Here is a 17,312-nt window from a genome sequence, read left to right as displayed (position 1 = left end):
GCAGCCCTGTTTAGGGAAGCTTTTAATGTTTGATGGATGGATTTTAATATTTTGTTGGAAGCCGCCCAGAGTAGCTGGGGGAACCCAGCCAGATGGGCAGGGTATAAATAATAATGTATAATAAGGTATAAAGGAACTGTGATATAAGAACTGAATAGAAAACCAAATGAGGGGAGGGAGGGAAGTCAAGCTCGGCAGAGCATTGAGATTGAGAGATTTGGAAAGAATTGTTAAAAAGATTGATGTTTGTGTAGTATTGTATTTTTTAATGTTTGTTTGTTTTGTGTATTGTCTTAAATGTGCTTTAATTGGAAAATTTAATAAAATGCTTTATAAAAATAAAATTAATAATAATAATAATAATTATTATTATTCAATTGTTCCAATGACCATCTAAGCCAAGCATAGGCAAACTCGGCCCTCCAGATGTTTTGGGACTCCAATTCCTATCATTCCTGACCACTGGTCCTGTTAGCTAGGGATCATGGGAGTTGTAGGCCAAAAACACCTGGAGGGCCGAGTTTGCCTATCCCTGATCTAAGGCACCATCAGTAAGAACAAGTCAAGACATCACTTGGCCCTGGTCCCTTCAATTGCCAGGGGCATGGTGGCATGTTTGATTCCATAGTACATCTATGAACTGTGTGGCATATCTGTAACTTGTTTTTCTACCCAGCAGCTCAAGGTTGTGTACATTTTCCTCCCCTACCTGCTTCTATATTTGCAGCAGCCCTGTGAGGGGGGCTAGGTTACGTTAATATAGATACATACGAAGCAGCAGGGGGGCCAATCCACATACAATGTACCAGGCCCAGGGAATCCTGTTGACATCTCTGAGATTACCATTGCTCCTGATCTGGAAATTCTCTCAGCTGGTGCATAATGCTGCAGCTAGACTGATGGTGGGGACAGACTACAGCCAGCACATAACTCCAGGGCTTAAAAGCTTTCACTGGATACCCATACACCACTGGACCAAGTTCAAAGTTCTTGCATTAAATTACAGGGCCCCAAACAACTTGGACCCAGGATACCTGAAGGACCCCCTGGTTCCATATATCCAGGGCTTTTTTTCTGAGGGAACTCACAGGAACTCAGTTCCGGCACCTCACCATTGCCATTCTAAGAAAACAAGGGAGGTGGTTCATAGTGAGTTCCAGCACCTCTTTTTCTAGAAAAATAGCACTGCATATATCCTTGGGAAGTGATTTTTGATTGGCAGAATGTCCCATGGAAAAAGCTGAAGCCCCCTTACCCTGCTCCATAGCTCCAGACAAATTTGCAGAATTTCTGTGTTTTTATTTTGTTTTCTCCTGCATAAATCTTGTACTTCTTAGCTCCTACGATCAGAGGTTTGGGAATTAGCTGTGCAATCTGTGACATGACAACCCATTAAATAAATAATTATACTTCCATACAATAAAACTCAGATTAATGTTTACAGAGAGTAAGTATATGACCTCAACATACACAACACACACACATGCATTCACACCCAACACAGTCACATCTAGGAACTGCATTTTTTTAAATGACTGAATAGATATTAAAGGGTGCAATGGTTGTTACACTGTTTCCTGGCAGAGAAAAAGGAGAGCTGAAAGGGAGAATGTTATTGGTTGTTGGCCCCACCCAGTAGACTTTGGCTGGATTAAAATTACAGTTCCTATAGTCAGTAAGATTAGTGCTTTGGGGAAAGTATGTGGGTGGTTTTTGCAGGCAAATACTTCTGACTTCTGATTTTCCTGGTAATGTACCAGAGATTACAGCAATTTGCAAAAAGATAGTGTACAGTATTAGGACTAGAACTTCTTCTAGAACTGGCACTTTCAGCAATAGGAGCTCAATGGAAGAAGGCACAGTGAACCAAGGTGGGAGTATGAAAACTGTTCCAGAGACGGTCCTAAATTCTTCTTGGTCTTGGCTGCCTTGGGATTTCTCTCATATTTTCCACTTGACAATTATTTTGAGCTTTGCCTATGTGGCCCTGAAAGCTGTTCAGCTGTATCGGAAAAAACAGTACCTGGTCAAAGTTCTCAGATGTTTTCCAGGACCTCCAGCGCACTGGCTATATGGCCATATCAAAATGGTAAGGTGGTTGTGCAGGCGGTATGTATGTGGCAGAGCGAGGGGGGTAGAGAAAGTGTCTTTATGTATTTACTAAGCTTTATGCTAAGAAAGTAATGGATCAATGCCCACATTCTTCTGTGTTATGTAAACATAAGTGAGAAATGTGCTTTTCGCTTGCTTTTTCTACTAATACAGATTTAGGAGAAGGTCTTCACCCTTTCAAATGTAAGGAAAAGTCTGCTTGCACTTTTAAAAGTGCTGTGTAATGTTTGTCCACATTTGCAAGAAGTAAATATTTTTGTGTGCTTTGGGACTCCCTCTTTATTGACACTAGGCAGGCACCCTCACCACAGTGGTTTGGACACTGACTGAACACGTCTTTATTTCAGCAAGCACCTCAAAGTGCAAGTAGATAAATAGGTACCGCTACAGTGGGAAGGTAAATGGCGTTTCCGTGTGCTGCTCTGGTTCGCCAGAAGCGGCTTAGTCATGCTGGCCACATGACCCAGAAGCTGTACGCCGGCTCCCTCGGCCAATAAAGTGAGATGAGCGCCGCAACCCCAGAGTCGTCCGCAACTGGACCTAATGGTCAGGGGTCCCTTTACCTTTAATCTCTGAGTCTCAGTACTCTCTGTTTTTTATTTGTCCAAACTTAAATCTGGTTCTCCACATTTCTGCAGTAACTTGCAAATTATGATTTAAAAAATATATATATTCATGAAAATGATTTAGCATTTTACCGCAAATGTCTCATAAGAAACACATTTTCAATGCACTTTTAACTAATACACATTTTTGAAAACATTTTCCCCCTATACAGTACTGTGTATCTTTGTACATTATTTTCACATACGTTTATTTATTTTTATGCACACCTTTACCTAATATATACATTTTTTCTAAACTTTGTTTGCTTGGAGAACTGCATCACAAAATTCAAAGTAAATGTGAATTTCACACGACGGTTGTGTTTTGATTCTCATATTGTTTTGGAACATGGAAATTTTGCATATCTACCTTTAAATGTGAACTGAATCAGCATCCCTACTCAGGAGTTCAGTTTACATTCCAAGCTAGAGAAGAGCTTTTGGGGGACATTGTGCTCAGTTCAGAACATCGCTGAACATTATGAATGGAACTAAGTCATATTCCAAGGTAAATAATTGCAAACTGCAGCAACACACTAGAGATCAGCTATAGCAGATCTGCCAGCCATTATGCTAAGCTAAGTTGCAAGGGGTGCTTCATGCCATTACTTCCTCATATCTTGTTTGTTTCACACTTTTTGAAATGCAAGGAAGCAACATATGATGGAATTTCCCATCACGTTTGTACTAAAAGCTTTCAGCCATTGCCAGATACAGGGCTGAACTGCAAACATTTAATCCAACATTCAGAAACCAAAGAATCTACTCAGCCAGTAGAAACAAACATTTCTTCTTGAGAGCACTTTGAAGGAAAATAATAGAGAACCTCATATAATCTGTGCTGAACACGAAGAGCAGCATAAACAGCATGTTATGTGCTCATGACTTAAGGACTTTAAGATGATATGATTATTCCACACCCATCCTACATTCTAGAAGTATAACATTAACTTGGCCTTGACTGATACCTGCTGAATATTTTCTTATCATTAGGTACTTGTGGTCGGGGGACAAAGTGCCAATTTGGAATGCCATTCCATTATGAAAAAAATGAGAAGGATTTTGAGTGCAAAATTGTACAGCTGTGACTCACGTGTTATGGAACTCTCAAGCTTTTCAATTCAGGGGTGTGTGTGTCATATTTTCTTTTTCCTAAACAGAAGACTGGCATACAGAGTTTATTTTACTTTGAAAATTAAAGCCTGATCCATAGCTAGGTCAAGAAACTGACAGCCGACAAGCAATTATTAAATTACCATTGCTTATTTTAAATTGAAAATCAATGGTGCAACTTCAACATACCACGGAAGTCTTCCATGAGACATTGTTCATGTATGCTGAGCACTCTGCAACCGTTTGCTGGCTCAGATGATTGCTTGGCAGTTGGAGGGTAAACAACACATTTTCTTTCATTAAGAAAGGGAGGTATCTTGAAATTTTTTAGTTTTCAATGTTTCTAAAGAGCCTCTTTCCTCTAATACTCATGCTTATGATGGAAAGCTCGAAATGTGTGTGCACATTTATCACAGGCATATCCCAGTCCCTCTCTTGTTAGTTTCTATACACTTATATGTCCTACAACAGGTCCAGGGTACCTTTGGCTGACTAGATATTGTTCAGCTACAATTTCCATCAGCCATAGCCACTGCTCATGCTTGCTAAGGCTGATGGGAGTTGTAGTTCAGCAAATTCAGGAGAGCCAAAGGTTCCCTGCACGTGCTCTATTATGTTCTTTGTGATATCCTACTGTGGGCCCAGTCACAGTACCCTCCACCCCTGTGCAAAAGCAATAGCTATGGTGTAAAGGAACAAACATGGCAAGACAACGATCTGGGGTAAAAAGTGGTCAAAACTTTATCGATTACAGGTATAGGTAGACTTTGGCTCAGGCATTGGGTGTATTATTAGCCTCCTACTGGAGGGCTGAAATTTTGAACGGGGTCATGCATTGTTTTGTGGACTCCCCGAGACATGAATCTCTAGTCCCACATTCACCCTCTACTCCCTGGCTCCCCTATTTGACGTGCAAATGTTTGCATTTGTGATTGATCTATTTCTCTTATGCAATCTTACCTAAAACGGGAAAGATTTGCACGCATAAAGGAGCATAATCAATCATAAATGCTATATAATAATGTTATTATAATGGTTCGATTTATTTCAATTAGGAAAAAAAATGTTTTTCTAACTATTATTTGGTGGCTGTTTTCTTCTTCTTAAATTTAGACACCAGTGTATGTTCTTCTACACCTGGGAGGTTCAGTGCAGAACAGAAAGAAAGCAGATTTTAAAAGACTGCGGTGTTGGGACAGAGTCAAGGGGGTGAATAATCCCATTGTTAAATATGCATCCTAGCTTAACGTTATAAACCATTGCATTATATAATCATCTAAGTCTGATTTCATTCTGAACTAAACATTTAATCACGGTGTCTGAGATGTAAACTGACTACTGATCTTTTTTAAAAAAAATAATAATGATGCAGATGAAACCGGAAGAAGAATTCCTGAACATAGCTGCATGGACAGAAAAGTACCCACACTGCCATCCACTTTGGTATGGAAATTTCTTGGCTTTCCTGGCCCTCAACCACCCTGAATATGCAAAGGCAGTGTACAGCAGAGGTGGTAAGAAATTTGTATCTTACGTCCTTCTGATTGTGCAGTTACATAAATATGCTAGAGGCTGTCAAAATTATCCATGCATTTATCTCTGGGCAGTAAGTTCCGCTGTTCTTTGCATTTATCGAGATATGAATGTAAGTGATTCATATTTCAAGGCCATCCTAAAGCAACCTTCCCCAAGCTGGTGCCCAGTTTAGGGAAGCTTTTAATGTTTAACAGACCATTGTATTTTAATATTTTGTTGGAAGCCACGCAGAGTGGTTGGGGAAGACCAGCCAGATGGGCGGGGTATAAATATTATTATTATTTAAGATGTTTTGAACTCTAACTCCCACCAGTCCCTCACTGCCAGGCAAAGAGCTCCAACTCCCAGCTCTAGTTCTACCCAAGTCTTTAATGCTTAGATCAGATTGGTAGAGAAGGCACATTGCAGGCTACAAAGTTCAACAGGTACACTAGAGAACTGGATATTTCCTTTTGGAAATTGGGGGAAGCACAACTGTTTGCCCAACAAATGGCTGGAGTCCCCAGGGCTGGGCAAGGAAATGGTCACACCTTGGAATAAGCTGGGCCTGCAAAGGTTGTTTGTCTTAAATCACATGTGCAAAGATGTGGGAGTGTGCACTGGATCTGGCTGCTGAAAAGCAAGGAAAGGCAAGTGAGTGAGCTCTGGGTGCCCATAAGAATTCCCTGGATTGAGGCAACAGAGTTCAATTTAGCAAATGAAACATCTGCATTTGTTCTCACAAATACTGTATCATCTCATGCTAACCTCATTGTCTCTCATTTATTACACTATTCAGATCCTAAAGCTCTTATAACATACGACTTCCTAATTCCATGGATTGGTATGTATTTTCTCTCACTAATTTTATGCAGCCCTGTATTTCCTGCATCGAGCATATACATATATTCTCAGCTTTCAAAGTTCAAACTTCCGTTGGGTCTACGGGAAGCTGCTAGTGTTTGTTAAGCTGGTGCCCTCCACACTGGCCACATAGGCCAACTGATTTCTGCCCATTTTGCTCAGGAATCAGACTCTATCGTACAATCTCAAAAGTCTGTCCTTATAGAGTCTATGAAGATGGACTTTTCGGGTTGTAAGGAAATATACACACTGCATTCCATGTTTTAGAAATCCTTTAGTAGGTAAATAGATTCTTAACGTGAATTGTTCCAGCAATTAAGTGCCTACTTCAATGGGTTAAATATGGTGCTGGTTCTACTATAAACCCTGTCATCTGTGGTGGATGATTTACCATGTGACCCTGGTGGATGTGCCTAAGAAAGACAACATTATCTTTGGCTTCTGTTCCTCATTTTTCTCCCTTTCCCTGGCAGGAAGAGGGCTTCTAATCCTGAATGGGCCAAAGTGGCAGCAGCACCGGAAACTGCTGACTCCCGGATTCCATTACAATATTCTGAAGCCTTATGTGACTCTTATGGCAGAATCAGTCCAAGATATGCTGGTAATAAACCTCATTGTTACTTTTAGGAGGTCAGTTCCAGTCTCAGAAGTAGCTCATCCATGATCTCAGTCCTGCTTTGAACAGACTCAGAGGGCCTTTAAATTCTCTTTTTCTTTCACCTGAAAACCTCCTCTGATATACCACAAAGATTTTTTTTGGAAAAGTTTGAGTCCGAAGCCCCCATCGAAGTGTGAAACTAGTTGAGCAGCCCTTTGGGTCGCAGGCAATGAGTTTGCACCAGCATTGAATTCTAAGATTCCTTCACAAACTTGTGATCATTAAGATTGTCTTCTTTAGTTCATTCACTTTCTCAAGATAAACAGATGGTGACTACCACTATCTTTCTTTGTGGAATGCCTCTTCATTCTTCTCCACATTTCCTCCCCACAGGCTTTATGTGTGTCCCTGAACTAGGCTTACCAGCCAGTAGAGGAAACTGCCCAGCAGACAGTGGTGGCTGATGCACATTGCGACCAGTAGGGTAGAAGGCAGGGTGGTCAGCAATAAGTGGAGCCAGAGCAAATGACAGACAGAGCCAACTAATCTTATACCATGCCGAGTTCTAGAAATGCAACACTGAGGCTAAAGACACAGGCATGCCTTTGACTGGTTATAAGTAAAAAAGGCATGTGGGTGGGGTCACCCTGAGGTTGATGGGACAGTCCAGTCATCCTAATGAACTAGCCTCCACTGCTAGGAGGGGTCTAGGCAAATTGATGTATGGGGAAAGGGTTAAGCACCTGTCCTTCTCACCCAATGATTCTCCCTTGGAAATGCTTTCTGCCATGCCATGCCTTAGTATTATGGGGTAAGCACCACTGTGGTTACCTTGTAATATGCAATTTCACCTTCAGTGATGTGAGTACATGAAAGGACCCAAAGTCCATTTTTAGAAAGAAGCAGCTCAGAAAATAAATATAACTTATTCTGCAGTTAACTAGCAAAATCCATAGTTGGGCAGCCACTGACATACTTGACAATCTAAAGTTTTCATATATTGACCACAGAAGATCATATATTGTTCCAGTATCTAATAATGAATCATCTAATCATTCTAGAGACTTCCGCAGAATGAGACTTCTCATTTCTGTCCCTTTCCTAAAATATTAGGATATATGGGGGAAGCTGGTACCAAAGAATGGCACAGCATCAGTGGAGATGTTTGAACATGTCAGTCTGATGACTCTCAATACTATTATGAAATGTGCCTTCAGCTACCAGAAAAATGCTGAAACGGAAAAGTGAGTATAAGATGCCTGTTTCAGGCAAAGTGGGAGCCCCAGGCAGATACAGTCTTTCTTTTCTGTGCCATGGGCTAGCAGTCACAGGAGTTGCAATCACCTCTGCAATCTGCATATGGTTAATGAAGCCATTCAGGATGATGGCCATCACTACATCATTCGTGTGCAAATTCTATAGTTTAACTGTGTGAAGAAATACTTTCTTTTGTCTGTGCTGAATCTTCCAACTGTCAGCTTCAACGGATGGCCCTGGGTTCCTTTCTCTAGCCCCTGGACCAGTTTGTTTGTCCTTATTGTGAGATAACCAGCCTCATCTAACCACCATGCTTAAGTCTAATTAATGCATGAAGGGGTTAAGACCATAGAGCACGGGTGTCAAACACAAGGCCCGGGGGCCAAATCCGGCCCGCCAGACCTCGTCATGTGGCCCGCCGAGCACCCCAGCCAGCGGGACCCAGCAGCGGGACCTTGCTGCTGAAGCGCCGCGCCGACAAAGCGCCGACAAACAGCTGGGGCACGGGGGGGGGGTAGAAAGGCGGCCGGAGCAGCGCTGCGTGGAGCGCCCCGAGCCACAGCAGGAGAAGGAGGAGGCAGCTTGCCGGGTCAGCGCCCAGCAGTGCCGCACGGAGAGTCCCGAGCCTCTGCGACGCAGCAGTGCTCTGTAGCACTTTGAATCCTCCTCCTCCTGCCATGGATCAGCGCCTGGAAACGGCTGCTGCTGAAGCACAGACAAAGCACCCAGCAGCGCCGCGTGGAGGAGGAGGAGGATTCGGACTCTCCACACAGCGCTGCCGGGCACCGACCCGGCAAGCCGTTGCCTCCTCCTCCTCTTGCCTCACCTCCTCCTCCTCCTGAACGTGAGCTCAGCAGCGGCTCAGCCTCACGAACATGCAACTCTGAGGCTTTACGCACTTCTCCTAAAACGGACACCCGCTGCCTCACGCTGCACGGGAAATGCTTTTTGCCCCTGGGTCCCTTCGCGCTCTTTTCTGGCGCTGAATCAAGGCGGCGACCCCCCTTCCCTTTCTTTCTTCCTCTCTCTCGTTCTTATTCTTTCTTTCCCTCTCCTTCCTTCCTTCTTTATCTCTGTCTTCTCTCCCTTTCTTTTTCTTTCCTTCTTTATTCCTTCTTTCCTACTCTTCTTTCTCGTCCCTCTTTCCTTCCTCTCTCCCTCCTGCTCCCTCTTTTCTTTCTTTCTTTCTTTCTTTCTTTCTTTCTTTCTTTCTTTCTTTCTTTCTTTCTTTCTTCCTTTCTTCTTTACTTCCTTCCTTTCTTCCTTCCGTCCTTCCCATCTTTCTTCCTCTCCCTCATTCTTATTCTTTCTTTCCCTCTACTTCCTTCCTTCTTTCTCCCTTTCCGTCTTCTCTCCCTCTTTCTTTTTCTTTCCTTCTTTCTTTCCTTCCTTATTTCCTACTCTTCTTTCTCTCCCCTCTTTCCTTCCTTCCTCTCTCCCTCCCACTCCCTTTTTCCTTCCTTCCTTCCTTCCCTTCCCTCCCCTCCCCCTCCTCAGAAACATAGGATGCTGCTTTATACTTCTGGCCCTTAAACCCTGGAACCAGGAGAGCAGCTCCAGTGAGTCAACCTCAGCCAGTCCCTTTGGTGAAGGGTGGTGGCTCACTGGCAGAACATCTGTCCTGCATGCAGAAGGACCCCAGCATCTCCAGGTACTAGTAGCTCTGCAAAGGTCCTGCATGAAACCCTAGCGAGCCTCCACCACCCAGTGCAGTTACCAAAAATCATTTTTCAATAAATTGTACAATAATTGTACATTTGAATATCTACTTGCCATTATTCTGACTATGTTTCTGCTTTCAGAGCTAGTTATTACTTACATTATTACAAAAAACAGTAATAATTGAATGCAGTGACAATAATTCATGATAATAAAGAGTGGACACATAGTCCTACAGATACAACCGGCCCTTTGAGGGTGACCAAACTGCTGATGCGGCCCCCGATGAATTTGAGTTTGACACCCCTGCCATAGAGTAAGCTGTCCTGCCAGGCTTAGCTCACCTTAGAAGAGAGTAGGTCAGGCATCCCCAAACTGCGGCCCTCCAGATGTTTTGGCCTACAACTCCCATGATCCCTAGCTAACAGGACCAGTGGTCGGGGAAGATGGGAATTGTAGTCCAAAACATCTGGAGGGCTGAAGTTTGGGGATGCCTGGAGTAGGTAATCGGAAACTAATGGCAGGCTGGGATGGGTGTAACATGCTCAAACCGTCTTGCCCTGGTGAGTGACCTGGCTGCCGAATTCTGCACCAGCTGAAGTTTCTGAGCTGTCTTCGGTCCAGTCGTGACCGACTCTGGGGTTGCGGCACTCATCTCGCATTATTGGCCAAGGGAGCCGGCGTACAGCTTCCAGGTCATGTGGCCAGCATGACAAAGCCACTTCTGGCGAAACAGAGCAGCACACGGAAAAGCCGTTTACCTTCCTGCTGTAGCGGTACCTATTTATCTACTTGCACTTTGAGGTGCTTTCGAACTGCTAGGTTGGCAGGAGCTGGGACCGAGCAACAGAAGCTCACCCCGTCGCAGGGATTCGAACCGCCAACCTTCTGATCAGCAAGCTGTAGGCTCTGCGGTTTAACCCACAGCGCCACCCGCGTCTTCAGAGGTAGACATATGTATAATGTGTTGCAATATTCTAACACAGAGGTTACCAAAGTATACACAACAGAAGTTGTGTATCCAGATAGGGATACAGCTAGGCTACTAGCTGAAGTTGATGGAAGGAACTCCTTGCTACTGATGCCACCTAGGTATCAAGTGACAGCAAATGATCCAGAAGTACCTCCAAATTATGTCCCCGTTCCTTCAGAGGGTGTGTAACCCCATCAAGAGCAGGCAACCACCCATCCATCCAGCCTAGGGAACCACTCACCAACAATGTCTCAGTCTTATCTGGTTTGAGCTTCAATTTCTTGGTGCTCATACCAAGGCAATTTAATGTTCCAGCATTGCCACACCTGCAGATGTAAAGGAGAAGCAGAACTGTGTTTGATCAGCATAATTGCTGACAACATACTCCAAAACTCTGGATAACTCCACTCCGGAGTTTCATGCAGGTGTTAAGTCGTGGGGGATAAAATTCAACCCTGATGAACCCCACATTAAAGGGTCCATGGAGCTGAGAAGAACTCCCAAAGCATCACCCTCTGGAAAAAACCATCCAAGAAGGAGTGGAACCACTACAAAACAATGCCTCTCACCCCTGCCTCTGATCTCAAATAGAAATGGATCTAGAAATTGGACTTTAAAAAAAGCATGTAATCTAACCTTTTTTTGTCTTCATTTTGTGCTTATATTTGTTTCCATTTTCCTACTGTCCACAGAGACAATTCCTACATTCAAACTGTATTTGATCTCAGCTCCCTGTTTTATCAGAGACTGAAAACACCTTGGCATCACAATGAGCTCATTTACCGGTTGAGCTCCAAAGGGTGTCGGTTTTACAAAGCATGCAAAATTGCCCACCATCACACAGGTATGTATTTTTTACTTCCTGGCAAGAACTTTTTCTTCCTCCTTGTCCCCCTCCTCTTCTTCTGAGCTAATATATAAATCTATTTCCTAATAGAAAATTCAAAACAAAAAACGTACTGTTTCAGTACCATTAGGAAAAATAAAATTTTAACAGTGTCGGTATGATGTGCTAAGGGCATATAAAATGTAGGTGTGAAAAGGAAAAAAACCAAACCAATTTAATATGGGTTAAATGATTAGTAACACAGTGGATTTATTAGGAAGGTTAGAGAAATTAGAAATTTAAAAAGATTGAATATATTTGCTTGCCTCTTGCGCATAGCTTTATTCATTTCATACTGTATGTCTTCAATGCAGAGAAGGTAATAAGAGAGAGGAAGGATTCCCTCAAGAATGAGAAAGAGCTTGAAAAGATTCTGAAGAAGAGGCATTTGGACTTCCTGGATATTCTTCTTTGTGCAAAGGTGAACATTGCAAAAATAATGCACCTATGCATGCTATATTGCTAAGGGCTTTTCCAGCCATCACTAATCAGTTCAGATGACATAGCCCAAGCAAAACTCCCATGGTCTGTAATATATACATAAAATGGTAAGGCTGTCATCACACTGCAGTTTCTGTGGCTGCTGACAGGTGGCCATGTCAACTCCAGCAGGATGGCAGAATGGCGGGTAGGCATGTGAGTGAGCAAGCATCATGGGTGGCAGGTGGCCCAGGTGAGCTGTTTAATTGGGGGGGGTGTGCTTCAGAGAGCAGTTTGGCAAACTGCTTTCTGAAGCACCTCCCCTTTCTTTGATGTGAACTGGGGGAGGAGGAAGGTCTTTGGAGAACTTTAAATATTGGATCTCACCAATTGTATAATACGCTATGTTCCCTGTGCGGTTAGGATGAAAATGGAAATCCATTGTCGGATGAAGACATACGTGCAGAAGTGGACACATTCATGTTTGAAGGTCATGATACCACAGCTAGTGGAATCTCTTGGCTCTTTTATTGTATGGCCCAGAACCCTGAGCATCAGCAGAGATGCAGAGAGGAGATCATGGAGCTTCTTGGGCAACAGGAGGATATTCAATGGTCAGACTCAATTATTGCTCAACCTTAAATGTTTATTTCCTGCTTAATGGGGTTTCTCAAAAATTAAGAGATGATGAAGGAGAGGAACACTGCAGAGTAGTTTAGTATCAAAGTAGTCCTCAGGTTGTGTAAGTTCCAGGGAAGATGGGCCAGTCCTATACTGTAGGAAAAGAAGTGTGGTATCTGAAGAAGTGTACATGCACATGAAACTTAGTTGGTCTCTAAGGTGCTACTGGAAGGAATTTTTTTTATTTTGTAGGAAAAGAAGTTCTGATTTCTATTTCTATATTTAAATCACTACTATGGCTGCTGCACTGATGTACTGTAGCTAGTGTGGTCATGCTTGTATCGCCAAAAATAATGCAAAAATCAAAATATATTATCAAAAAGAGACAGCTCTTCAAAAAAGAGGACTGCCCTATGTAAAGTAGGACACAATTAGCCACCCTCACCCATTACTTGCATGAAGAGGTAACACAGTTACAACAGATGGGCTGTGGACTGAGCCCACCAATACTCCTGGACTCTAATGTCCTGATAACTTCTAAAGAGGGGAGCCTCCTCTATTCAAGTGGGATTCCAGCATGATTTGCTTTCTAGGTGGACTTCCTGCATGGTTTAATTTCCCATAACAAAAACAGTTATGTATGCTGTATTTCATTCAATCAATCATTTAACTTATTTACTGCCTTTCTCACACTATAAGATACAAGGTGACTAACAGAATAAATTAAAATAAATACAGCATATTTTTAACAGGATTATGCAATATATATATATATATATATATATATATATATATATATATATATATATAGCAAATCCTGTTAAAAACATCCCTAAAAGCACAGATATTCACTAATATATGCATCTCCATGCATGCAGTTCGAAAGCACATCAAAGTGCAAGTAGATAAATAGGGACCGCTCCGGCGGGAAGGTAAACAACGTTTCCATGCGCTGCTCTGGTTCACCAGAAGCAGCTTTGTCATGCTGGCCACATGTCTGCGGACAAACGCTGGCTCCCTCGGCCTATAGAGCGAGATGAGCACCGCAACCCCAGAGTCGGACACGACTGGATGGTCAGGGGCCCCTTTACCTTTACCTATTTGGCTGCAGAAGTGCAAATTTGGAAGGATGGCTGTGTTTCAGTTCACATCTTGTTCCAGAAAGTGTGAGTTAGATACGTTCACCTTCGAATGTGAACTGAATCAAATTTCTCCTCTCCCGCCATCTCTTGTATTGAGCAAGGACAAACGAAATAGTGGATTCCACTCTGTCTCCTTTTTTGCTTCATCTTAACAAAAGTTTATGCGACTAACTCCAGTAATTTTGGGCGGTGTCTTTAAGGGACGACTTGGGAAAGATGACGTACAGCACCATGTGCATTAAGGAGAGCCTTCGGCTTTATCCTCCAGTACCTCTCATAGCACGAGAACTGAATTCACCTGTGACCTTTGCTGATGGACGAAGCTTACCAAAAGGTAGGCTTTCCCTCTCTCTGTTCTGCAGACTTCTTTTGAACTCATTCCTTCCTCTGGCACCTTCATTCTTACCCTGTCTTCACTATTTAATTCCACTTTCTCTTAAACTTCCATCAAGGGTGGCTAACCTTTTATGGACCACATTCACCCTTGGCCTACCTTGTGGGGTTACTGACAACTGTGATGCGGCCACCCCACACTCTTGCATGCACACACGCACATTCATGCACACGGATAATATGTGGAGGACACACACAGGTGTGCATGCCTACACAGAGGTACACAGAGGTACATAGCCCCTGTGTTCAGATGGACACTTTCTGGAGCTGCTAGGCCTTAGATAGACCATCTCTTGAGGCCCCACCTACACCTAAATGAATTCATTGGGCAAACAAACAAATATTATATGACTAGGAAAGCACAACCGTATGCTTTCCAACTGCCTTCCTGTACTCTGTGCAGGATCATACCTGGATACTCTGAAAATCTGCCTGTCTTTGCAACAAGTTATGGAGAATGAATGTTTTGCTAAATGCCACTGGATGGCAATTAATTCTCATTACAGTACATAATATCACTGCTGACGAAATGATAATAGATGATGTGTCTCTTTTTTCACAGGCTTTCTAACTGCATTGGATGTTTATGGTCTTCACAGAAATCCTGAGGTTTGGGACAATCCTGAGGTAAGTATAAAGGGATAAAGGGCTAAGCAAAACCTTTCTGGTGAGACTGAGAGAAGCTGACATGTTTTGAGAAAAAAATGGTGGAGAACATCAGAATAATTGCCATAGACACATAAAATTTCTTTGAGAAAAGAGGCCAATTGTTTGTCACACTAATACTGTGTCACTAGATGTGTGGATTTATCCCAGTGTTTTTCCAGCTTCTTGCTTGTTTTACCTTACTAAACGCATCCAGAAGTATTCCAGTTTGGAGGTGAGAAAGGCTGATTTAGTCCATTGCCCCATATCAATGGCCTAATGCCAAACTATCTACCCCCTGATATGATATTAGATGTGGAACAGAAATATATAAACACAAGGGATGCCTACGTTTCCCTATGTGGATAGTACCAGCTCTAGAGTGTGTGCATGAGAGAGAGAGAGATTTACATTGGTCTCATGCCTTTGCTCTCATCGAAATCTCTTCTTTGCCAGCTGCTGTTAGCAAAAAGAAAAAAGTTTGGATATATCTTCACACAACTCTGATGTCAAGTTTAGTGTGTCCCTCTACAGAATTGGTTTAGTACAGTATGAGGAAGATACTGTACTAATTAAGCAGAGGGACAGACCACATGTTATGTATTATGTAGTTATGATTCTTAAAATTTTGCTTAAGCACTAACAAAATGGCAAGAATCTATAGCAAAAAGAAGAAGAGTTTGGATTTGATATCCCGCTTTATCACTACCGGAAGGAGTCTCAAAGCGGGTAACAATCTCCTTTCCCTTCCTCCCCCACAACAAACACTCTGAGGTGAGTGGGGCTGAGAGACTTCAAAGAAGTGTGACTAGCCCAAGGTCACCCAGCAGCTGCATGTGGAGGAGCGGAGACGCAAACCCGGTTCACCAGATTACGAGTCTACCACTCTTAACCACTACACCATTGCAAAATATATTAGCAAAGCTGCTGTGGAATCTTGATCCAGAACACATTCCTAATGAAGATCAGGACCTATGGAAGTGTTCTGCCAAAACTCCACCCACACCCACCCACAAGTCCCTAAAGTGCTGCTTACAAAAATTGTGCAGGCTTCCCATTCAAAGAGCAACTTCAGGAGCAACATCAGCACCACAGCAGGGGGGGGAAAGGTTAGCATTTCCCTCCCAACCCCTGAAGGCCTGTTGCTGATCTGACACCCCAATGACTGTGTACAGTTTTAAAAACATGCACACTGATGAAATAAACATCATGTCTCATTTGGCCCAGGCATTTATAGATATGAATGAATTTTCCTTCAGTTTACACTGGGGAAACATATTGCTAAGAGTTCAGTCCTATAATCCTATACAGAACTAAGCCCCATGGAGCTCAATGGGCATTATGACCTGGTAAGTGGGTACAGAACAGTATTCTTTTTTGTGAATGTCCCTTTTTCCTTTAGCTCTTTCTTCCACTATATCTGTTGCCATTCTAATACAAAGTTCCATGATTTTCTGCTATAGGAATTTAATCCTCTAAGATTCTCCACAGAGAATTCAAAGAATCGCCACCCATATGCTTTCTTGCCTTTTGCTGCAGGGCCAAGGTAAATATTTCCTCACTCTATACTTTGCACTGTTCCTACCATAAAGGGAGCCTTCGACATGAAAGACATAACTATGTTCAAGGCTTATAAAATTGTGGTGGGGACACGGGTGGCACTGTGGGTTAAACCACAGAGCCTAGGGCTTGCCAATCAGAAGGTCAGCGGTTCAAATCCCCGCGACGGGGTGAGCTCCAGTTGCTCGGTCCCAGCTCCTGCCAACCTAGCAGTTCGAAAGCACGTCAAAGTGCAAGTAGATAAATAGGTACCACTACAGTGGGAAGGTAAATGGCGTTTCCGTGCGCTGCTCTGGTTCGCCAGAAGTGGCTTCGTCATGCTGGCCACATGACCTGGAAGCTGTATGCCGTCTCCCTCGGCCAATAACGCAAGATGAGCGCCGCAACCCCAGAGTCGGTCACGACTGGACCTAATGGTCAGGGATCCCTTTATCCTTTGCCTATAAAATTGTGGATGAGTCCACAGCAAAGCAGAATCAACTGCCAGCATAAAACAATATATACTCAAAAGCCTAAAAGGGTTGGGCATACAAAGGAGAACAATGCCAGACATTCATTTCTGGGGAGGGAAATCTAAAAGTGAAGGAGCAACATCAGAAAATGCACTGATTTGACCCTCTCCAGAATGCTCTTCTGTCGGTAATGTAATGTTGCCCTTTATTCTACTCAGGAACTGCATTGGACAACAGTTTGCCATGAATGAAATGAAGGTTGCTCTTGCCCTGACACTCCAGTGCTTTGAGCTTTTGCCTGATCCTGCCAACCTCCCGATTCCCATGCCGCAAGTTGTCACCCGATCCATGAATGGGATCTATCTGAAGCTGAAGGCTCTCCACTGATGCTTGCTGTTACCAGAGTAGTAATGTTTGCTTCAGGACTCTCAATTCCTGCCAATAAAGAGATACATACTGTCCCTGATAAAATATGTAAGCACCCTACATGCAAAGAA

The 17,312-nt window shown here is 43.1% G+C and overlaps 1 protein-coding gene across 4 annotated transcripts; it reads left to right on the top strand.

The window, feature by feature from the left end:
* The first annotated feature begins 655 nt into the window (after positions 1-655).
* Positions 656-17,210, top strand: LOC118088221 (cytochrome P450 4A12B). Of its 4 annotated transcripts, XM_035121566.2 has the most exons (13): positions 1,953-2,089; positions 3,711-3,844; positions 5,203-5,344; positions 6,145-6,189; positions 6,683-6,810; positions 7,921-8,051; positions 11,389-11,540; positions 11,897-12,003; positions 12,426-12,616; positions 13,966-14,099; positions 14,721-14,785; positions 16,267-16,349; positions 17,034-17,210. In XM_035121566.2, the coding sequence occupies exons 3-13, from the start codon at positions 5,203-5,205 to the stop codon at positions 17,200-17,202; spliced, it is 1,347 nt and encodes a 448-aa protein (XP_034977457.1). In that variant the 5' UTR covers positions 1,953-2,089; positions 3,711-3,844; the 3' UTR covers positions 17,203-17,210. The 4 variants fall into 4 exon arrangements, with proteins under 4 accessions (XP_034977456.1, XP_060132905.1, XP_034977457.1 ...); XM_035121565.2 differs by lacking the exon at positions 3,711-3,844 and having other exon boundaries at positions 656-2,089; XM_060276922.1 differs by having other exon boundaries at positions 1,947-3,844.
* The last annotated feature ends 102 nt before the right edge of the window (positions 17,211-17,312 follow it).

Source organism: Zootoca vivipara, chromosome 7, assembly GCF_963506605.1.
Source record: "Zootoca vivipara chromosome 7, rZooViv1.1, whole genome shotgun sequence".
Taxonomy (NCBI): Eukaryota; Metazoa; Chordata; class Lepidosauria; order Squamata; family Lacertidae; genus Zootoca; species Zootoca vivipara.
Note: the sequence above shows the minus strand (reverse complement) of the source record. Positions and strands in the feature narration are given on the sequence as shown.